This window comes from Eptatretus burgeri, chromosome 8 (genome assembly GCF_056783735.1).
Source record: "Eptatretus burgeri isolate ZD-2024b chromosome 8, Ebu_testis_v1, whole genome shotgun sequence".
Taxonomy (NCBI): Eukaryota; Metazoa; Chordata; class Myxini; order Myxiniformes; family Myxinidae; genus Eptatretus; species Eptatretus burgeri.
This window is the reverse complement of record NC_140968.1, coordinates 83406465-83431182: the sequence shown is the minus strand read 5'-3', so window position 1 is coordinate 83431182 and position 24718 is coordinate 83406465. Positions and strand designations below refer to the sequence as shown.

At 42.1% G+C, this 24718-nt stretch overlaps 1 protein-coding gene across 5 annotated transcripts in view; it reads right to left on the bottom strand.

The window, feature by feature from the left end:
• The window catches only part of KIF19 (kinesin family member 19), a 98556-nt gene that overhangs the window by 64752 nt on the left and 9086 nt on the right, over positions 1-24718 (bottom strand). For all 5 annotated transcript variants that reach the window (XM_085892837.1, XM_085892834.1, XM_085892836.1 and 2 more), the window contains 4 exons: positions 3103-3213; positions 2285-2372; positions 1939-2075; positions 1312-1437 (listed from right to left, as the gene is read on the bottom strand). In XM_085892837.1, the coding sequence (XP_085748963.1) occupies positions 1312-1437; positions 1939-2075; positions 2285-2372; positions 3103-3213 (462 nt within the window). The remainder of the gene's footprint in view (positions 1-1311; positions 1438-1938; positions 2076-2284; positions 2373-3102; positions 3214-24718) is intronic.

Below are 24718 nucleotides of genomic sequence, written 5' to 3'. Positions count from 1 at the left end.
GGTTTCATTCGATAATTCCCAGAATCCACAAATCTTGAAAATCCAGAATCAGATAACCTTTCAAATTCACAACCACCACATCCCACCTGCAACCTCACACCCTCCCACCTTCTTCATTTGACCATTGCACACTGCCCCTTTTGGGTGGTGGTCCATTACCATGCCCTGTGGAGATCGTTCCTCTGATTGATCCATTTTTATTGAGGTTTTCCCCTTTGCGAAGTCATCCTCGACTTGTTCATACGATCACGCTTCCAATGTTTATAATGTGCAAACAGTTCGAAAACAGCATCATCTCCGCTGTCCTTTCTTTTCTCTTATTTTTAACCTACGCCATCGAAGATGGATGGAGGTTACCGTTTTCACCCCTGTCTGTTTGTTTGTGAACAGTATTACGGAAAAAACTCCTGGACGAATTTCGACGAAACTTGGTGGGGGGATTAGGTATGGTCCAAGGATCATGGCATTAGATTTTTTTTTCAAAAAAATTTCGATATTTTAAAAATATTTGCATTTTTTTTTTTGCATTTCTACATGTTTTAAGTGATTTCCAACCCCCCCCCCCCAAAAAAAAAATTTGTTTGAGAAAAAAAAAAATTTTGCAACTTTTTTTCAAAAAAATTTCGATTTTTTTTTTGGGGGGGGGGCATTTCTACATGCGCGTCGATCTAGTTTAGTTTATTCAATCGTGGTTCAGTTCTAGTCTGATCCGTTTTGACCGACAATGAATAGGATATCAGGTTCACTTAAGTGACCCAGCAGTATTTGCGGCGGAGGTTTTGCACTCTACCGAGTGCTCCCCCTCTAGTTCTTTATGTCTTTACTTGTTTTCCAGCCTGTAAGACCATACATGTTGGCCTTTCGGTCAAGGTGTATGTGTATTGCTTGCACAAGGTTTATGCCTGAAGACATTTGAACAAGGTCTTCAAGCTTTTTTCCCCCCCATTATGATGTGCACTCGTTTAGTTTTGTCATCATGTTTGGTGTTTTGACATTTTATGATAAAAACGTGTTTATCAACAGAGAAACACTGTCCATGACTGGTGTTGAGGTGAATTTGTGAAAATCCATGGCAACCGTTGAAATGCCCATCTTGGATGATGGTCCATGGTAATGCCCTGAGCATGGAGCTTTCTTCCGCTGCCCCCACCACCCCCTGCCCACCTCCCCGTTTCTTTTGGGATCTTTTGTCACCTCATTAAGTTAAAACTAAAATCTGTATGTAAAAATTCATCACAATAATTCTCAAAGCTGCCTTTTGTCCTTACTGTACTTCCTCTGCATTACTTGTTGAAAACTTGTTTTTCTCACCTCATCCGCATTACTTGTTGAAAACTCTGTTATTCCAGCTATTTGGATTCCACCCTTCGCATCTTCTCGGAGATCCAGGAATCCGATGGTTGGATTGAGTAGATCACGAATCATCTCATTGTATATCTGCAAGAAGAATAGAGATTACTCCGACTTTACGAGGTCATCCTCCCCCGATACCCACCACATCTATAATCCATATTTGTACAGCATATAGTTCTCTCTCCCTCTCTGATGTACCATATTCTTCGCAGAGAGTCGATGCCACTGAAGCAACTTCCTAAGCAAGTGTTATACTGGGTGGTTTGGCATTGCCTTCCAGCAGTAGTTAGAGCAGGAATTTGGAATTATGTCATGGTGCCGGCGATGGCTCGCCTACTCTTCACAAAGGGCACTGTGAAATCTTTAACATCTACTCAGGAAAGCCGGCAGATACGATGCTCAGATTAATGTCCATCCGAGGAATGGCACACACAATGATGAATCACCCTGCCTGTGAAACACTGGAATTACACTTTATAGCTGGGTCGGGATTCAAACCCAGGCGAGACAGCTCAGAGGCGAGTGTGTGTTCTTGAGGACATCCTGTCAGACCACAGTATATAGTTCACAATGACTGAAACCAACCTCAAGGTAAGACATTGACACTTGGTAGATCTTCCTGTCACTTGAAGCTTCAATGCCCTTGAAAAGGTCGTTCAGGGTCCGCACGTAAATGCCAGGATCACTGTCGGTTCCCAGCATCGTGTAGGTCTTTCCTGCTCCTGATGCACAATAGACCTCAAATATTCATCACAGAAAGCTCCCCTCATGCCAAGAATAAATTACTTAGCTTGTCCTTCCTTGTGGGGTTTATCATGGATGTGGTAAGAAGCAGGTGGTGGGTGGGTGGAGAAGAAGTGTTAAATTGAGTATCGATCTAACTGAAGGGTATCTCTTTAACTTTGTGAGGGGGGTGTCCCAGTGCTGTTACCTGTGGCACCATATGCAAATACAGTGGCGTTGTACCCAGCAATAACCCCATCAATGAGTTCCTTTGTGGTCGAGATGTACACGTCTTCCTGTGCAGACCGTGGCATGGAACGGCAACATGATGAATTTGAAGACACTTTCGTTTGGTCAAAAATATAAAGCACGATATAATTGTTTTTCCATTGTAACACTAAAATTGAATAGAATACAAAACTAATTCTAATTTGAAAGTTCCATGGTCATAGGTCGAATAGTTTGTGCAGTACATGTATAATTGGAGAGAAAGTAAATACTGTACACAGTATTTCCACTGGATTAATGGAAAGTTAATAATGTCAAGTGTAGCATAGTGTAGTGCAGTGGATTTATAAAATGGGTGATAATATTGAGTTTTCCATGATGATCTTGATTGTCCAGTATTTATTATTTATTTTTCGTATTGTAGGCCCAATGAAGAGATTAGATCACAGCCCAGGAGATGAGAGCCAATTCACAACCAGGGCATTTTAGCACAATTGCACGAAGAGCAATGAGCTGGGGGTAGAATGTTGTGCACTTGAGTGAACATGAAAATTATTAATACCAACAATAAAATATTCACAATGAGGAGTTGGAATGGACGTTTAAAATAAATCTTGATGATGATGTAACTTGATCCGAAAATGGTGCCGTCAAGAATACGCTATTGCGAGGAACTCAGAAAAAAAAAAACTCGTTCAAAATCCATGACCATTACAAAGTGGCCCTATTGGAGAGGTAGTGGTCCATGGTCACGCCCTGTGGAGGTCTCTCGTCCCTTGTGACATACTTGTCGCTCACCTGCGTCGCTTTGGAATCAAATGCCACGTCAAACATGTACATCTTCTCTCTTGAGCGGTTGGCACGAAGGATGTTATTCGGATCGTTGACGGGATCCATGAGGACAACCATCTGCAGAAAGATAGAAAACAATGAATGTTTGTTTGTGAAGCGGAAATGTGAAGTGGAAAACAATTATACAGAAGAATAAGCAGAAAATGTACAAACTCTCTGTGCAGGTGGTCGAATCACAATTTGGACAACTCTTGTTTCACCATGTTGATACACATTAGAATTATTGTTATCTTGTCCATTGATGAACATTTCCGTAATTTCCATGACCCTTTCACGTCTGCGGTTTCCTACGATGTTTTCGGCAATTGTAACATGTACTCTGGTAAAATGTCCAATTATAACATGTACTCCTCTTTTTTTCAAGCAGAGTTATTCTTCTTTGTGGATAATTTTTTTTTTCTCGTGCAAGTGCATCTTAGATACCATCTTGGTGGGCACCTTCATCAGTGTATTCCCTTTCTGGAAAAGGAGCTCGCCTCTACACTAATGTTCCTCATCACTTGCATATTCCTGCTTACCTGACGTGAAGTGAGTGATGTTCACCACCGCGTATGTAGACCTACGTACTGATGTGGAACACCATGTGACACGGTGGTATTCATAAAGGTGAATGCAAGTACATTGAATGTGTAATTTATTATTTTTGGGCTAGTGGTTGGGATTCTAAGATCAACATTTGGTATCAAAGGTAAGGGTGGAATGTTGATGTAAAATAAACAAGAATAAGAAAACGGTCGTAGCCAGCGTAGTTTCAAATAAAGGGGAAATTGACGTGCATTGGCACATCACCTCGAGGAGCTCGTCTTTGCCATTGTGTTGTTACCCCGGGCACGCAGAGCGAAAAGTGGGGTTAAGCAATTGGTTCATGTCTGTCTTTTTTCTCTCTGTTTGTCTGTCTCTCTTATCAGTTTATGATCGAGGAACAACGTATTTAAATTGAATGTTACATTTTGAGTAGTTATCGGAACATGAGTCGGAAGACAAGTTTGTCGTTTTCATGTACCTTTGGCTCTGAATTTGTCCCAGTAGCGCACGAGCAGAGAGCCTGTCAAACAAAATTGAAAATCATTCCAAACAGGAAACTTATTGTTTTTAACGATGTCACAAAGGACACATACAACAGGCAGAAATAACAAATGCAACACGTTAGATATGGCGACGTAATCGACACGAGGTAAAACCCGGAATTAATTTATTTATATGACTTTAAACTTCTTTTGACCTTTATTTAAAATTAATTACATCTATACTTGAACACTGGAGAACACAAATTGCCTTCATAATACTTCCAAGAACCTCCAGTTTTGCAGTATTTGGACATGTTCTCTCATGTGGAGTATAAAACTAAACTTTTGGATATTTTTTTTTTTGTGATTTTTAAAAATCATTATTTTATTAAAATTGAAGTAGATATTTCAACACTGCACGGGGTATTGTTTTCGATGAACTCTCTCATTACTTAATAGGATTGGCCAAGGATAGCATCTGGAGGGGATTTTCCCGTGTCTCAATATCTCTAAATTTCCCCTGCAGTCGATGTGTGCTTCATTCATCCTCTCTTACAGAATTCAGAAGATGCCTTCCAAGTGGTATTTAAGACAAGTATTTGGAATTTGTCTCAGGTATCAGCACATGCCAGTGAAATATTTAAAGACTTTTTTTTTTTTTTTTTTTTTTTTTTTTTAAACTTTTAGAAGCTTGGCTGCACTTGTGGGTTTTGGCTCTAAATAGTACAATTCATGAAATTGAATCAATAACAGGGCCATCTTTACTGTTTTCCACTTTATTACCTCTGCCACTGAAGGCAGAGGTTATGTTTTCACCCCCTGTTTGTCTGTCTGTCTATCTGCTTGTTTGTGTATGAGTACAATATCTCAAAATGATTAGATTTTGGTGAAGATCAGGATGCGGATCCAGCCTATCAATGGAATACAAAACGTAAACTGTTCAGCCTGGCGAAGGTATGTGCTCTACCGAGTGCCGTTGAAGCTGAGGCGAGTTTATTTGGGCCGAAAGTGGTGCAAGTAGCAGCTGGGTCATAGTTTTTATCCTTTCTGTGCAGTGGGTTCATCCAGATAATTTGTGACGTTCAAAATGTTCTCAGAGCGAGATACAATAGTTCAAGAAACGCCAAAGTTTTACTTTTCAATCTATAATTATGTCCTCTTGATCGTCATTATCGTTGCCCTTCATAGCCACAGACAGCCGCCCATATGTGACGTGCAAATAACCTGGAAATGTGAATTTGTTGGTATTGCAGAAAATGCTGCCCAGACAGAAACCACACTCTCGATCTGGAAAGTTGGTGTCGAGGGATATTTGAGAAGATGAGAAAAGTTGCAACCCACATTTATGGCTGGAATTTGTTGTTCAGGTTTCTGGCAACACCTCACCTATTCTTCCCCAAAGACATGTTGGGATTGTTAACATACACCAATGACCTTTAATCATCCACCAATAAAGTACGTTAAACTGGAGGCAGACAGATCCTCCGGCTTAACGTCCTTCAAATGGATGGCACACACATGGATGTCTTTCCCTGTCTGCGAAACATTTGGGTGACAGTTTATAGCTGGGTCAAAATTCAAACCCAGGCAAGACAGCTTAGAGATGAGTATGTGTACCTCTCTAGGATGTGCACTCGTTTGTACACACACACACACACACACACACACACACACACACACACACACACACACACACACACACACACCATCAATGATCACATGCTTTGCTTCGAATCAACGTTGATAATTGCACCAATGGGGGATAATGTCAACAGTACAGTCCTGTCAAACAAAGGCGTTGCTCAGGTATAAGCTAAATAAACACCATAGCAACAGGGAGAAAAGTGAAGCAAGTTCCATGGCAACCTTAACCACACAATTAGGCAGGGCGTACGTGCAGCAGACAATAATTCCACGCAATTTGGCCGAACGTGTGAAGCAGACAATCCCATCGGTTGTCGTGTCAAAATTGCTCCAGGTACGAATGGATGCGGTGGACACGTCGGTGTTGCATAACTCATTAATTCTGCAGATTGAAATTAATGGTTAGAAAGGCACGTTATAAACTATTGGTGAATAAATATAAATAGTTTCTCACATGGGCGAGCAGGCCTGTCCAAAGCCGGCGCATCCAGAGAGAGATGAAATTCAAGAGGGAGTGTGTATTTTCTGTAAAATATTTATTATATCCATATGATATATGCACCAAAACAATTGGAGACAATGGTGCTTCTGCACGAACACTTTTTGCAAAATTCTCCATATCTAATGCTGCAGTGCACCTTCTCTTGAAGGCCAAGAGGTCCAAGTTAGTCTGGCATGGAGTAGTCATGGACCGTCGCTGTGGTCTGTCGATCCTGGTCATTGATGAGAAGCTGGATTCACACACTGCCGTGCTGCTGGTGAGTGTGGAAATTGCTGCAGTGAGAGCGTATGTCTCGGGAACACCACCCTCTGTGAATGTAGCACTTCCAGGATATCGGCATCCGATTCCGATCCAGAGGTCAGGTTGCAACTTATAAATGTCTTAACGACAGGAAGCACCTCTCGAGTGGGAATAGTGATACCAAGCCTCGACAGAGGTTGCAGGGTTTCAACGCTCAGGAATATTGGAGACTTTAATGAAAGACTTTGGACAGCCTTGTACTATACAGCCAGTTGGCTGGTTCTGAACGAAACTTGCCTCAATATCTGACGTGGTTGTGTCTATTATCTCAAAAAACACAAGTGTCATGCATGCCTTTGGGTCGTGTGACTCGTCTTGGTCCACTCCGGCACCTCCACTAGAAATCAACACCAGCGAATCACCAAGTTTACAGTAAACGATCCAACCACAACGGGGCTGAGCCAGCACATCGTTATCGACTCCGTCAGATATAAGCGAAGTTGGAGTCGCCAAGTTTCCTTCATGAGCCTCATTGCATCTCAGTGAGTTCAAGCCATCTTTGACAGTACTGGATCTACCAAAGTAAGTGCTTGTTGTAAATTGTTCTCCCTGGTTTGTCGGCACTTATCCATCGGAGTGAGCATGCCAAGAATCTGTTTCGTTTTGCTCTGTACCTGAAACTCATCATGTAGTAGCACTTGTAGTCCAGCAGCAGTCGTGAAGATATCGCAATCACAATCTTGACTTGTTGTCTAATACATCATTTCCAAAATTGTTCACAAAAACACTCACAGTATCTAAAATCCCATCCAATGAGTGTCGAGCACTCTATTAACATTTGTACCCATACAAGGCACGCACCTTGAGCTGGCAGAAAAAGTTGAATATGATGCCACATTAAATGAATAATTGGGACATGGCTGGTTCTGTGCTGACCATGTCAACCACAACTAGATGTAGATGCTGGTTAAAAACATGATGGTTGAAACGATGAACAAATCGCCGCAATTCCTTTTGGATGAGCCGCTGAATGCCCCCTTTATTCCCACTCATGGAACTTGCTCCATAATAGCATTGCAAAATAATTTGAGATCTGTCAACGTTCGCATTGCATAAAGTATCTAGAATCACTTTCATGATGTCCGCTGCATCCAACTTTTCTGGATGAGGCATTTTGATCGAGTCATGTGGCTTCCCATCCTTTACGCATCGAAGGGCGACGGATATGTTTTCCATGTTCCCTTTGTTCCGGCTACCATTTACCATTAGGGAGAAGAATGAAACATTGGACGACTTGACATATTTGGTGACAGACTCGGTAATCATATCAGCCGTAATTACCTCCGCCACCGAAGGTGAAGGAGGTTATGTTTTCACCCCTTTCTGTCTGTTTATCTGTCGGTTTGTCTGTGTACAGGATATCTCAAAAAGTTGTGGACAGGTTCGATGTGTGACAAGGACGAGCTGATTCGATTTTGAAGAATATCTGGATCCGGATGAGACTACTATAATTTTTTTCAATGATTCTTCACCATTGAGAGATTGGGCTAAAAATGATATATAGCACGATATCTCAAAAATTTGTTCACGGGTTCGGATGAAACTTGGTGGACACGTTAGGTGTGTGACAAGGAAGAAGTGATTCAATTTTGGTGAAGATCCGGATTCGGATCTGATAATTTTTTCAGTGATTCTTCACCATTGAGAGATCGAGCGAAACTGATATATAGCACGATATCTCAAAAAAGTTTTGGACGGATTCGGATGAAACTTGGTGGACAAGTTTGATGTATCACAAGGACGAATTGATTTGATTTTGCTGAGGGTCCGAATCCAGATCTGGATATGAGAATTATTTAATTTTTAAAGTGATACTTCACCATCGAGAGATCGGGCCAAAAACGATGTACTTTAGTACTGTATGTATAGCACAATGTATTATACACACGAAATTTCAAAAATGTATTGGGCCCGATATGTTCTCATGGATCAGGTATTGCGTGGCCGAGGTATGCGCTCTACGAAGTGCCCTTCTTGTTATGATGGCAATGACATCATTTTGTATCTCTGTTGAAGTGTCGGTGCAGTTTCGAGAAATCCCCTTCTGAATGTTTCAAAGTTTATCATCTTTCAGTAAGGGAAACTGAAAGTCTGTCAAATAAGCCATCTTTCTGACATAGGCCCGAAAGATAATCCCTCTGGAATGGCATCTCATTCGGCGTTAAAAACTGCATAACCTATGCAATACATCTGACATAGCATCACCCTCTCTTGAGCACATCTCTATTCACCATGGTTGTGAGGCTATAACAGCCCCTTCCACCATTCATTTCTTCTCAACCCACATCGCCATAGCCAAAATGTGACAGGTCATGCTGGCATGCTTGTCAAATCCGAATTGATTTGATTTTGGTGAAGATCCAGATATGGTTTTTTAATTTTATTGATTCTTCGTTATTGAGAGAAACAGCTAGAAAGGAAACTCGGTTATCAATGAACATACCACTGTGTATTTTGGGGAGGGGGTTTGCATGTTTGTAGATCTTGAAGAATTAGGATAAAAAGTAAAGGTAAAATTAAAGTATTAAATGCACGTTCCAATAATAACATGAGTTTTCATAACAGGAGTCTGCTTCTGAATATTTCATTGGTTGTAGTCTAATTTTTAATCTGACTATGGGGCCATCTTTGCTGACATGACGAAGCACCTCTCTTAATCACTTACTGAGCGGCTTGCAAAGTAGTTGAAACGGAACGACTGGTTTGGAAAGTGATAGCAAGCTGCTTGCTGAAGGAAAACACCCCCTGATCATCCTGGTGCTTCACAGGCAGTGCCATACATTGAAAATTGTGCCATCTATCGGATGGCGTATTGTTATGAATCTGGCAGCTATGAGCACACAACAGACAGGTCCCCGTAGCTCAGTTATTTCGTTAAGTATATGTGTATAGTTAGAATCCATCCCCTGTGTCTAATGGGAATTAAGTGTACGTGCGCTGTGGATTATTTTATAGATAGGATTTTTACATCACTTAAAACAACGACAACAACACTCTGCTCTCGGCATTCTCTGCGCTCACTGGTATGCGGGCGTGTGCGGAATTCCTTTGGAATGGAATTCCATTCCAAATATGGCCACGAAGCGTTTCGCTTTGGCTGTGCGCCAAATAAGGGTATGCGTCATTTTCCGCCCAATGGGCGACGAGCGGATCAAAAGCCGGGGCGGTCCTTTGCAAGAAGGCGGAGCTGTGACACACGGTCCACCCAATGAGAGCAGGCCACGTACGAGCGGACCGCGCCTCGAAGGACGGAAGAAGAAATGAATGATTGCGCCCCGTCGGCTCGAGGCGCTTCTGTCTGGTCTGTGCTGACTGCATCGCGCGCATCCGAAGCATCTCGTCTGGCGCATTACTACAAGAGGACGACCATCTCATCACGGGAGATCACCTCGTCTCGACTCCTCTGGATTCGGCTGCCGTGGTCCGTCCTTTGGCGACTGGTGCTCCAGGAAGGTGCGGACATCGAGCCGCGCGAACGCGGCCAGGTAGCCAGCACGTTATCCTTACCTCCAGCTCACCTTCCCTCCGAGCTGGGGGAATCAATAAAGGCCGCGGCCGTCATTTCTTCTGGGTATTTGTGTGTGCGTGTGTGTGTCCGTGGGCCACGTCTGATAAGTAGAATTAAGTGATTTTGCTGTACATTATTTGCATTGCTTAGTCGGATAACTCTGCCCTTACGTGCTCCCCTCGTTCCCCAATTATTGTTGTAAATAAATTCCCCTTTTGTTGAATGTACCAGCTCGTCCTTGTCATTTCTACTATTGGGTTGTCACGGTGCGTATTGGGAATTAGGAAGGCCGTTGCCGTAGTTGTACATTTGGACCGGCGTGGCTCTGGTAACTCCGCTCGGTTACGCCAGATCCGAGTCGTTACCTGCTACTCGGATTGGACAGAGTCGGCCGAGGGTGTGGTTCCCCGGTAGTTAGACTGCGTGGGTACTTAGGTATATTGAAAATTGGCAATTAACCCTACCCCACGCTGTCAAAGTATTGGCGACCATGGTCCTTTAAGTGACCCGTCAGCTCGAGTTATCCGGAGTGACGACCTATAAATTCCGGGTGTTCGGTGGAGCCGACTCAACTGCTCCCTCCAGCGGTCGTGCTTGCCACCGAGACCCGGCACCACGACAGTATTAAGCCAGGTGTCCTATCTGCTAGTATTGATTGTTGGTGATCGTTAAAGATCTGTGTCTTTCGAAAAAGAGTAGGCACGTTATAATTGGCACTCCAGCCGAATTAAAAATCCCTGCCCAATAAACTACACCTTCGGTCAAGCAATGCAGTGGTCTTCAGGAGGTGCTTGGCCGACCTGGTGCGTGACTGGGGACAAAACGTTGTTGCACTTCCCGTATAAATGACCACCAAAGATGACAATCCCAGATAGAGAAAGAGAGGTGGAGAATACAGAAGCGCCATTTAATTGATTTTCTGACAATTAATGATGGGTTTTGCCTATTTGATGATTTGCCATGACATCCTTCCAAAGGAGTGACAATTACAAAGACAGAGCGGTGCTTACAATTCTCGATCGAAGGAGTCTGCGGATGGCTTTTGGAGCCTTTCTCTTTTTGAGAATCACATGTCGATCAAAAATACAAACAGACATTTTCCACCAAATTGTTTCATCTGCACATTCATGTGATCACACAAGTCTGGGTGAGAGAATAAAAAAACTAGACTCAAAAGTGAGTGCTCCTGAAGCTTGGAGTGAAGCCACTGCAGCAGCTTGTCATGTCTGAATTAAGTTTGTATTTTTTTATTTACAGGAGTGAGGCTCATGGAAGAGAAAGTTGGGAATCAAAATGATGCCACTGTGGAGTTACAAGTGTCCTCGTCTCCTTGAGGCAAAATTTGGGGAGATAGGACGGCCAGCTTTATTTCAAGCAATGGGGTACTTCATGATGGAGCAATTCACATCATCAGGAAAAGGACAATACTTTACTTTGAATCTGAGTGGATGAAATTCAGTTGGATTCAAACTTCATACATTGATATTCCATTATATTGCACTGGGACTGGCAGGATAGGTTACATGTATGCACCTGAGCTGTCGAGGCTAGGTTCGAATCTCTGCCCAGTTAGAAAATGTGGGAGCCATCCAATACATCAGAAGGACATTAGGCAATAGGACACATCCTCTGGCACTTATTGTTGGTGGACATTCAAAATCGCATGGTATCTTTTGTGAAAAGTAGGCGAATTATTGTCAGAGGCACCCTGAACAGATTACGAATTCCTGCCCTAACTCTCTCGCCAACCCTCACTTGACAAGTATGGCGAGTATGACAATACCCACAACTTTGGTTGAGGGAGGCCATCGTCCTGCAGTGGACTGAAAATGGACTGATGCCAGGGGTGATGATATTGCATGGAATTTATTTTGTAGTTATAATGGTAAAATTACCTTTATTAAGAGAATGCAAGGTTGAAGCAAACAGCAATTTAAGGAGATGGAAATCTCAATGCAAGGAATGGGTTAAATGATCACATGAGAGGATTCTCCAACACATTGCCTCATGTCCCGGTTGGTCTTTAATTATCCAGTTTTTATGCTGTTAAAAATCTCGAGAGATGTCACACCTTTGTCCATAAGTGCAGCAATTGGGAGAAAGACACGTTGACTAAGCTCTCGTGGAAGAAATTCACATCAATATTGTTCATCTTCATCAAATCTGGAAAGCACTTGTCGTGAGCAAGATGCTTCTTCAACTGAACAAGGGAAAGCCTGGTGTTGGCTTGAAGGTTAAGGTGGCTGGCTTAAGATCTTGGGGTGTTGAGTTTGAGCACCTGTTTTCCCGTTAAATAACACCAGGTGGGTTGACTCAGCCTGTCATTCTTCCGAGGACAGCAAAATGAGTAACAGCTTACGAGTAACAGGGGCAATGCATCAGCAGCGCATCTGTACTTCCAGAAATGATCCACAACCACTCCTTGTCCCCTATCCTCATGACTCGTCATCCTTTCCTCGAATCACTCCCTCACCATACTCTATTTGCAAAGGAAATATTCACTTTAAAGTTATATTTAAACTTCGCATGAAGAATGCTGCAATTTCATGAATATTTAATTTGCCAAGGCAATATAATCTGGACTTAAAAGAAAAACCGAAACTTTCCAAAGTTCTTTGTTCACGAGTCAAGTGTAATCTGACAGAGGGCCTTTGCTCTGTGTAACCTCATTGTTCGCTGTGAAAAAGCTTACCTGCTCCATTCTCCCGTAGCTGCAGAAACAGGCTCCCTTTTCCCTACCACTGACAAGGAGACTACTTGTGCAGATTAACGAACAAAGTGGAAATGGGGGCTTGCTGCAAGTTTACTCTTATCATTGCACTTGCCAGGTACACATATCCCATTGTCAATTTGCTTTTAATTACATTTATTTCATTAATACAATCAATCCATTTCCCTACTTACATTTTTTATCAATATTAATCACAGTCTTGTTCCCCAGAAGTAGTGTACCTATTTTGGCTTTGAATATGTCGTTGATTTTAGCTTCCAACAAAAAAATTTCCCCTCCGATTAAAGTTGTGGTCTTGAAGATTCAACATGAATAGGTGGACGGTTCAAGAACGTGCTGTGATTGTTGAACTTGACTTTAAAATTAGAGGTGTATTATTCAAGTACAGCGTGCCTACCGACGATTGTTTGTTGTTCGTTTTGCTCCTTTGAGGCACATTGGTAAGAGATGTGTTGAAGGTTTCCGTGGAAGAACAAGTGTCACAGATAATTCAGGTGCAGGGCGTCCATTTTATAATTGGACACGAAAGCAGAGGCAGTGTGATTTGCAGTTACACAAAGTCCTCAAAAGTTTGTGCGACGTCTTTCACAGGAAATGGGAGGAGGCCATTGCATGGAGCATCCGTTACTGTATGGTGAGGATAACGTCAGACTTGTGAGGCATACAAAAGAAGAAGAAGAAAATTGCTTGCGAATCATTAATTAGTTGAAAGATATTTCTGTACTGATGTGCCTCTACAAAACCAAAGAGTTAGAACTTTCTCAGCTCTCCAAAAGGGCAGCTGCCCGTACTGAAAACTCCCGACGATGGATGTGGGCTGGTGCAAGGCCCGAGTCGACGGACGTGTGCTACACAAACCCCCGACGTATCGCTCTCAGCTAATGGACTTTTAACCTTGTTGGAGTGCCTCCTGTGAACATGGCAGGCTTGTTGATTTATTTAATGGATGTCTGCAATTGGGAAAATGATGCCAGGTGTCATTACCAAGTAACGGCAACCAACTCTTCCACAAATGATATCTTTGTGATGTGAACATGCACAAATCTTGTGCGAGGTATTACAGTTATCTACGTGAGAGCTGGATGTACCAGGTCGACTTCCCTGAGGGAGACACCGTATCTGGTTTGGGTACTTCTCAACACCAATGAGATCTTGTCTGGGGCTTTTGAACGCACAGGGTAAGTTGAAAATGATATTTACTATAACTAATGTTGGGAGAGGGGAGTGGGGGAGGAGCTGTGAGGGCTGTTACTACATGTAACAGCCCTCACATGTGAAGCGGAAAGAGGGCTTAAGCAATTGGTTCATGTCCGTCAGTCCATTCGTCTGTCCATCTCATCAATTGATGATCGTCAGTTTATGACTGAGGAATGACATTTAGATCAAATGTTATATTTTGAGCATGAATCAGAACATTATTTGGAAAACAAACGTGCAGTTTAGCCGTTCTTTGGCTTTGAATTCGTCCCAATCGCACATGCACAGAGAAGAATGAGAAAATTATTTTACTCCGTCTGCCTGCCTGGCAATCAAACGAAATTGAAAATCATTCCAAACAGAAAACTTGCTGTTTTCAAGGATGGCATAATGTACACATACTACAGGCATGAATAGCTAATGTAAAGTGTTTGACAGGTTGGTGTAATAGCCGCTGAGAAAAAGTGCGGTAAAACCTGGAATTTATATTATTTCTATGCCATTAAACCTCTTCTTCTTCTTCTTCTTCTTCTTCTTCTTTCGGCTGCTCCCGTTAGGGGTCGCCACAGCGGATCATCCGTATGATCCGCATAGTGATTTGGCACATGTTTTACGCCGGATGCCCTTCCTGACGCAACCCTGGTCGCCTCTTATGACACAGGGATATGGTATACCTATTTTAACCGGGGTATACACCGGCCCAGTACACTGGTACTCATTTCGCCGACCTCGGAAGGATGACAGTCTGAGTCAACCCCCTGGTGTATTAATTCAGTGGCCCAACGGGGCTTGAACTCAGGACCTTTTGGATCCCAAGCCGCTGCCCAAACCACTGTACCAACACCAGGCTTATGCCATTAAACCTCTAAAACTTAAAAAAAAAAATCAAATTATATACAGTACTTTAGACTGCATAAAATAAATCGCCTTCATATTTCCAAGAACCATGCAATATACCGATATATATATATATATATATATATATATATATATATATATATATATATATATATATATATATATATATATATATATATATATATATATACAGCAAGAGAGGGCAAAGCATGTTTTCGATGGTGAAGATGAGATGTCGCAACACCATCATCAACATCGCCATCACATTATTGGATCATGTTTATAATTATTATTATTAAAGGTAAGTTTCGGGATCATAATAACTCAAGAAAATAAAATTTAGTTTCTATTCTTCATGCAAGAAAATAATTCTGGTGTTGGCTTAACGGTTAAGGTGGCTAGCTTAGGATCTTATTGTCTTGAATTTGAACCTGTGATGCCGTTAAATAACACCAGGTGGGTTGTCGAAGCCTGTCATCCTTCCGAGGTCGGCAAAATGAGTACCAGCATATTGGAAACATGGCTGATGTTGGCTTAATGGTTAGGGTGGTGTGCTTGGGATTCTAAGATCCTGAGTTCAAATCACCCTCGGCTGTTGAATTAATACTAGGTGGGGTTGACTCCGCCTGTCATCCTTCCGAGGTCAGCAAAATGAGTGCCAGCATGCTGGTACACTGTGTCGGAGTGGTGACCCATCCAGGATTGTGCCCAATAGCCATGGAGACTGCTTAGGCAGCACCAACGCTCTGCACAGAGTATGGTCCCAATGGATGGATGGACATTTGAAACAGGGGGAACTGCATCAGTGACACAGCCTCTCTTGCAGCAATGATGCAACTAGCAGCCTCAGGATCCACATGAAACAATAATAATAACTCACGAAAATAATACTTTATTTCATGTTATTAATAATTATTTTATTCATGAAAATAAATAGCACAAAATCAATGCACAAACATGTTAATTAAGGTTATTGTGTGGTCAATTTTTAAAGTGGAAGCCCCGAACCCTATTTTCCCCATGATCCCCCTAAGTTTGTGGATTTGCATTTCATGGTGATTTTCATGAAGATAACCCCGCCAGCTGCAAGGCCATCCTGTATATAATACTTGAACACTGTGCGGTGTATCGCGTTCTATGAACACTCGAGTCATTATTGTTTGTTTGGTTCTGGGGCTACAAGAGAAATTTGGCTGTGTGCGTGTGCGTGTGCTTGTGCGTGCGCGCTATCCATGACTTCCATTCACTTGTATTAACAGGAAATGATAGGAACTCAGCTTCTCTCATCCACGGATATTTATCGTATTTCCCATTTTTCCGTGATCCGTGAGTCTGATTTGTATCCAGGAACACAACAGCTATGGTTAACCAAAACGAAATTGCCTCTCTTTGTTTAAATGCTGAAAATTATGTTTAAAAGACTATTTTATAACAACAGATTTTGTGCAAGCAACGACAGAAGCGAGTGACTGAAAACGCACACACAGCACGTACGCAAAAGGTATCATTATCATCAATACATCATTTCAAAAGTCAAGTTCAGTATTAATCTTAGAACGATTTGCAAACCTTTTTCACTTGTTTTTTTTTAATCTATTGATATTGATTGTACTGCTATTAATTAATCCACAGATGTTCCATTTTCTGAGATCGAACCAATCTCTTACAATCCGTTCTGGTGTGTCCATAATTGGATGTTTATGTCCATAATTATATGCTGTTTCTCTCTGAGAATCTAGGTAAAGTGTTTAAAATTTAGGCATTTATACTTTCGCTCTATCTTGTACATATATTTGTCCTACCAACCATCCGACAAGATCGAAGGTGGGGGACATTAAAATGAGCTCCATCCGACTGATGGATCATCCATCCGTGCACTCTTGTGTACGCGATATTTCAAAAACCGTCGAATATTTATCGTTCATATTGCAGATATCTATTCCTCATGAGATTTTCTCAACCTGATTATATCATGCCTGTGATTGGCTCAATTATATTGCCATGGTAACCATCTCAGCAACTTGGTTTGTGCACGTCATATTTCAAAAACCATTCAAGATTTAGCTTTATTACACAGATCTATTCCTCATACCACCTAAAAGGTGGGGGACCTAGAATATCAACTCTTTGTTATCTTTAATTTTTTCATTTAATCCAGAGAACTTCTCTTCGCTTTCGTAAGTGTGTTATTGCTTAATCTTCCATCCCAGCTTTTTACTGGCTTATTTTTATCAATTACTTGAACAATAATGTTCAGGTTTTAACAGGTTCCACAAGTAAAGTGATGAGTGAGTAGTGGACAACTAGTTAGTAGAGCTATATTTGAGTTTCTCGTGCCACACCTGTGTGCATCCATTCTTCCATTACCCTCTGCATTGTTTCCCCCAACATAATGCACCGCACATTTGCTGCAGGTTAAGAAATAAACTTTGTTCAAAGTATTACACAAGTGATTAAGTCTAAGGTTTCATTTAACTTGTAAGATGTAGCCATGACTGGAATTATTTATATCGATGGTGAAAACGGGACAAGTTTTAGATTTGGAACTCTTGCATTTACACATCCGAGATTTGGATTCTGCATTGCCTAACTAAACACACACACACACACACACACACACACACACACACACACACACACACACACACACACACACACACACACACACACACACACACACACACACACACACACACACACACACTTTAGATCGCTTGTGTAAAAACGAAATATCTCTGGGATCCAAGCCAGGACCTGACAGATGACCACTGGAGTATATAAAATGAAATTGCACACCATATGTGGAGAGGGTGGAACGTTTTCAACATTCCTCATTAATTGCTATTATTTTAATATTACACCATTATGGGTTCACACCGATTTCATCCCATGTTAAGATGAGGTCCCCTACAAAGAACTTCACAATGCAGGAGGAGGCCATTAGGCCCATCAAGCCTGCGTAACAGTTGCTACCCCATGGCTGTTTGTCTGTGCTGTATCCTTTTTAAATGCTGAACATCAAGCAAGAAAGCAGCATGTACCATTTTTATAGTCTTTGGTATGACTTGGCCAGGGTTCGAACTGCCGATTTCCCAGCCTCGGAGCGTACACTCCAGCCATTGCACCACCGAGTGGTTCTTTTTATTTTGTGCCAATCCTATGATTATATGCCTTTATGTTAAAGGATAAAATGGAGAAGACAGTTTATTCTTGGTTCTGCTTTTTCAGGATAGCTCAGACGTAGTATAATCACATGCGAGCTGTCTCTACGGGCTTGGTTTTTGAACCAACTATGTACGGCTTTTCATGCAAGGTGTTGTATGATGAGTACGATTCTGCAATAATGAGAGATGTTAAGCTGTCTATGCCAACTTCTATCATTTGCTGGTGGATGTTAACGATCCCACAGTATCCTTTAACAGTAGTAGATCATTGTGTTGGTCCCATGGGCAAATGTTAAATTCATATTCTGCACTCTCTGGGTTACTGCATCAGCAGTATAGTCCTTCCCCCAGAGAGGATGAAAACAGCAGCCAGTCGCTGCATAAAGAAGGACCAAATTAATGAAGAGGAGAATAATCTACACCCCTGTGAAGGACAAAAGAAAGGAAAGAAGAAGGCTGCCAATCCCAGCAGATGGTGACCGAGATGGTGGGGGGGGGGAGGGATGGCACATAATGCTGACACCAAACACTGTTACAGTTGCCATGGTGTGATGGTATCATGTAGAAATCAGATATACAGTATTATATTTGGTGCTTTCATGGATTTTATAGTAAAGAATGTAAGTCTACACTGAGCTTCTGCTTTGAATTCTCAATAGACAAGCGATGTAGAGGTTTATGCCAATTCTCCTGGCAATCACAATTAGGAAGCTACCAAAGGGTGCTTATTTTTTTTCCAGACAGCATGCCACACTGGACGCAAAACAATTCCCATGATGTGTGATCCACTAACAGACCAGAGCTCATTATTATTGTTTTTTTACCATTGTCATTGTCGTCATTGGCGGGTTGAGTGATGATTACACACTTTGATATTTGGTCGATTTAATTACAAGGTCAAAGGAAGGAGAAACAGGGATGATTTGTGTCACTTAAACTAAAGGTAGCTAAGAAATGGACATATCCCTTATTGACATTACATGTTTACTGGAAATAAATTTGGGGGGTGGGGAATAAATCAGGTTAGAATCGCCATCTTGGTTTCCTGATGCTGTTTGTGATACGAGCTGACGACGTGGTGCCAATAGTTACTCTCTGAAAACATGTTGAGAGTAAACTGCTGTGAACGAAACTGCATTGCAACAATCAACTCCCTCATTACATTTTTTTTTGTTACTAAACAATCCTTAGAGCCTGAGTGTTATGGCTTCGCTCAACTCAAAGAGCAAATATCGGTACCACCTGGTCAACTCCTATTGCAAATAACACCTGGAAACCTAGATGGTGGATCAATCCCTATTTATCCCCAGAATTACTTACATGGTAAATATGCCATTACATCAACATGTCTGGGATTCATTGACATCTCAAAAGACCAGCCCTCAAAATATTCCACTATTAGATTATAATCCCTGCAAAGTATCGTAAAACCTACAAAGATTATAATCCCTGCAAAGGAAAGATTTGGCCAAAACAGAAAGTTGAATTCCCATGCAAGAGTGAGGTCATCTGGTCTCTCTTGTTTTTATATCTTTATTTTTTTTGGAAAAAGGTTTCTTTCAAAAAGCAAATTAAAATTATTATTATTTTTAATATTTATATTCACATGAGCAGGGGTACCCAGCGTTGCCAGGGTCCCTGTTCCCACCCCAACCCTTCCCCTGCCTCCTCCCACCCCATCCCCTGAGGGACGAATTCACCGATACGGCTGAAAGAAGTGATGGTGTAGATGTTTATCCTCGTCGTCGTGTCATGAATCTGGGGTGTGTTCAGTTCCCAAGTTTCTTATGGAGGGCTCGTCAAGTGGCTTCGGCACTCCATGAGAAACTGTTGGTTGACAAGGAACGACTGCCTTGGTAAGCACCAGCCAGCAACTTGATAACTGAACACACCCCTGGACATCTCAACAGCATACGGTACATACAAAACACCGACAAAAGGACTTTTAAGAAAATTAAACACTTCAAATATTAATCATGACTATTCATTGTAATGAAAACGTACCTTATTCACTCTTAAAAGCGTACGTAAACTCAGAGGTGATGTTGAGTGTACGAAAGTGGACATGTACATTTCATACACCTTTAAAGTGTACATGTACATGAAAAATATCTCTCTGAAATTTCCCTGGCCTCCCAACGAATTAATTATGGATGCAGGTATTTCACGACCAAGCTGATTTTAATGTTTATTTACTTCACATAATATTGCATGTCCATCAGTTTGTTTATAAGCCTTGAAGTCGGGCAAAACCCCCAAAAACTTTTAAAATGAAATATCACTTTTATTTCCTCTACATTTGAGAATTTAATTATGGAAGATATTAGACCGCTGCCACGATCGCTGCAGACAAAACATGCATTACATCGTTTGAGTTGAAATCAAAATGTACCTTTGTATCCTCAAAACGGTATCTTCATTTAATGATGGAAGATGCGTTGTTCAGTCTTCAAATGTACATAATTAGAGGCCTATAAACAATCAGAGCAATGTGAAGCGAAAAAGATGGCAGCAATTTCTGGATGGTTGGAGGGAAAAGAGTGGTGCTTGTGATAATGGAGAGAGAGGGGAAGGCGTGGCCTGTAGAATGGGCGGTGCTTATGACCCATCCACAGCCAGACACAAACTCAGCTTTATCTATTAGATTAAGCAGCTGATAATATACGTGCATGTATAATCCATCCATTGAGACCATACTCTGTGCAGAGCGTGGGTGCTGCCTAAGCAGTCTCCTTGGCTATTGGACACGTCACAATCCTGGACGGGTCGTCACTCCGACACAGGATACCAACATGCTGGCACTCATTTTGCCAATCTCGGAAGGATGACAGGCAGAGTCAACCCCACCTGGTATTAATTCAATAGCCGAGTGGGATTTGAACTCAGGATCCTTGGATCCCAAGCACACCACCCTAACCATTAAGTCAACACCAGGAATGTATGTATAATGGTGGGTACTACATGATTGATGCACACTTAGTCCTCGATTTACTCATTCTATTTACGTTTTTTTCGACTTAACACTTTAGATAAATTACTGAAAATTTTTCTACTTACACCTCGTAATTTTCAAGTTAACGTTTTTTTCACGCGGAAATTTGCTTAATTTCATGCCAGCACAAAACGGAAGTGAAGGCACGAGGTACAGTGTACCACTTCTCTTGCCCTCAGTCGCACGCAGTCTCTAATGGGTTTGTGAGAGGTATAGTCTGACCTTCATTAATAGTATTTTGTGCCAAACTCTCCCAAACCCCTATATCATGAGTTTAAATGACCCTCAATTTCTCCAGCTGAGAATCCGATGAAGAAGGTTTGTGAAGCGATTAGTGTGGACGTTAAAATGGACGTGGTTAAGGGATTCAAGGGTGGAGAGCGTTTGGTGGACATTGCCCGCGCACTCGGCTTTCCTCCCTCGACTGTGAGGACAATTACTAGTAACACCACCGAAATAAAGTCGAGTCTCTCATTGTCTCAGAAACTGCTCCACCCACACCCACCCCTTCCCAGGCCTGGACACTCACTGAGTGCCACAGATTTTGGTGAGTACCGTCCGCATTTACTTAAAACCATCCATATTTTATTAATTTAAACATTTATTTCCATTACCGTATTTTCACGACCAAAAGGCGCACCGTGCCAAAAGGCGCAGTCTAAGTTGTGTGTGCCGTTCCTGTATTTGACACACACATAAGGCGCTCCTCACGATAGGGCGCGGGTTTTATATGAATATCCTCTACTACGTACGTCCGCCGTACAACAACACACTCACACAAGCACACAAGTGTGCGTATTTAAAAATAGATCGGGAGCAAAATTGAGTTTGGTTGTGCTTTATTAAAGTATTAGTTACAAAAATACTAAAACAATCAAATACCGGTAATAGTCTTTAATCAAATCCATCGAAATCCTCATCCTCTGTTTCGGAATCGAACTGCGCTAAACCCAACCTAGCAGGTCCACCTTCCTCGCCGTCAGAGTCACTTTCTGCACCGTGCGGCTCCTCCGAAATGATGCCGGCTTTAGCGAAAGCTCGGACAACAGTGCCAGCAGACACGTTAGCCCAGGCATCAACAATCCAGTGGCAAACTGTGGCGTAACTCGCCCGGCACTGCCTTCCACCCTTTGTGAAGCTGTGCTCTCCTTCGGTCATCCACCGCTCCCACGCCGCTCGCAGCCTCACTTTGAACGGCCGGTTCACGCCGATGGCTCGGCTGGATCCGTTTGTCGCAGATGTGCTTGCTGCAGTAGGAGCGGAAGTTTTCCATCATTTCTTGATAATCCGCCGGACGTTGCTGCGCTATCGTAGTCCTGGTCCGGATGGAAAAATGGCACCGTTTCATGAAGCGAAAGCACCAAGACGGACCTCCGTGGAAATGTTCGATTTTCATTTCCTCCGCTATCGATACTGCCTTCAGTCGGATCGTGACCGTCGAAACGCTCCTCCCACTTGCTCTTTGCTCAACGATCCACTGCTCAAGTCTTTCCTCCAACTCTGGCCACCTCGCCTTGTTTCCACGGAAACTCAGCTGCGTCTTCTTCACCTGTCGCAGCTCGTTTTCCAGCTTCCTCCACTTTCGAACCATCGACTCGTTGATCTGGAAATTCCTCGCCGCGGCTCGATTCCCATGTTCCTCCGCATAGCTGATCGCCTTCAGTTTAAACTGAGCTTCATAAGCGTGTCTCTTTGCCATTTTCGGGGTTGTTAAAACAGCAATGTTCTGCATACCGCACATACCTGTTCTTTTATACACACAAAGGGCGCACTGCACTATAGGGCGCGTCGCACATTTTGACAAAAATCTAAGACGTTTATATGCGCCTTATAGTCGTGAAAATACGGTATTTAATTTGTTATTATGTCTTTAGTATTCATTTACAGGAATTGTATTTACACATTTAATCGTCTTTACTTCGATTAGAGTTAGGTTAGGACCGAAAATTTCCACCCAGGAATGCATATTCTATTTATAACATTATACCTGTGGGAAAATCGTTTTCTATTGATATTTTTTTTAGTTTTACATTCAGCTTTTTCGGAATGCATCTCAAGCATAAAATCCCAATGGTAGCTGAGAAATGGACATACAGTCCCTGAATGCCATTTTGAAACAGTGTGTTGCTCCCACCCCATTCTGACCTTTTCTGTTATTTGGAATTATTTAAGCATATAAGCCAAATACTGTGTCTGTGTGGGTCCAGCGATCAGCGAGAGGGGAGGGCAAGGTGGGGGGAGAGGGAGAGGGAGAGGGAGAGGGAGAGGGAGAGGGGGAGAGGGAGAGAGAGAGAGAGAGAGAGAGAGAGAGAGAGAGAGAGAGAGAGAGAGAGAGAGAGAGAGAGAGAGAGAGAGAGAGAGAGAGAGAGAGAGAGAGAGAGAGAGAGAGAGAGAGAGAGAGATATATATATATATATATATATATATATATATATATATATATATATATATATATATATATATATATATATATATATATATATATATATATATTGAGATTATTTTCAGAAAAATGGTCAAGTTATTCACATTTATGCAGTTAATCCAAAAAATATTATGTTGAAAAAAAGAAAAGAAAAGGGGGACCAAATTTTCATACTGCGAAGGAAAATAATTTAGCCTTTTAAAGATGTGATTATGAAAAACAGGACCAAGTAATTACATTCATAAGGAAAATAGTTTGGTCTTTTTAAAGATATGATAACTAAAAAGGGCCAAGTAATTATATTAAGGAAAATAGTATTGTGGATATGGCTCTTAGGGGTTAATAAAATGTTTATTATGGCATAGCTATTCCCATTTTGAGTGTTTAAAATAAGCATGAAGTCATTAACTGTCATAGATATGCATTGCTAATTTGTATCAAAAGAAAAATGAAACCCACCCAGTGTGTGCCTAAAATTATATTACATTCTAATTGACCTTTATTTCATGTTTTTACCTTTGATTTTGCTGTTAAATGTGCTTTAGAGGTAATTGCTCGGCCCCTAGACCATCACTTAGGTGGGAAAGCCAGGCCCAGATGAGTCGGGCCTCTGATGTCATCGGCTCGGCCGGGTCAGGGATCATGTGACTCTCGAGCCGCCCTCAGGGTGGGCCGACAGCCAATGATGAGTCAGCGGAAAGGAGCGAAGTGCGTCATGTCTTGAGGTGGGGGCAGAGTTTATAAAAGGGCATGCAGCAGGCGGAAATTATAAGATGTCTAAAGGAGATGCCGGTGATCAACACTCAGAGTGTGTGCTGAGCAAATACAGCTGCCAGGCGACACCCTGCCTTCTCCAAGTCAGCCACGCCTGCCACAGAAGGGCTGTGACTACTCCCCCTCCTTGTATCCAAGGAGCTGGACATTGCTGCCATCAAACAATACTATCGGGTTTAGGCCAAGTGAACCCTGCTGTCCTTGTGGTGCTTCCCCTTCCCACGCTCCTCCTCCCAAGTGTTTTGTCGTGTGTGTCTGAGGTTTTAAGGATTTGTCATTTTAGGGCTCATTTTCTCGATGGTCTGTTTGTATCGGTTTCGGGGCTAATTATTGGGGTATTGATTTCATCAAAACGATTGTTGTTCCTATACATACATGCTTTTGATTACACATGCACCAACACATTTTCTGAATCGAATTGTTCTTTGGCTCATCCTGATAGCTTCCAATGGTTTCATCT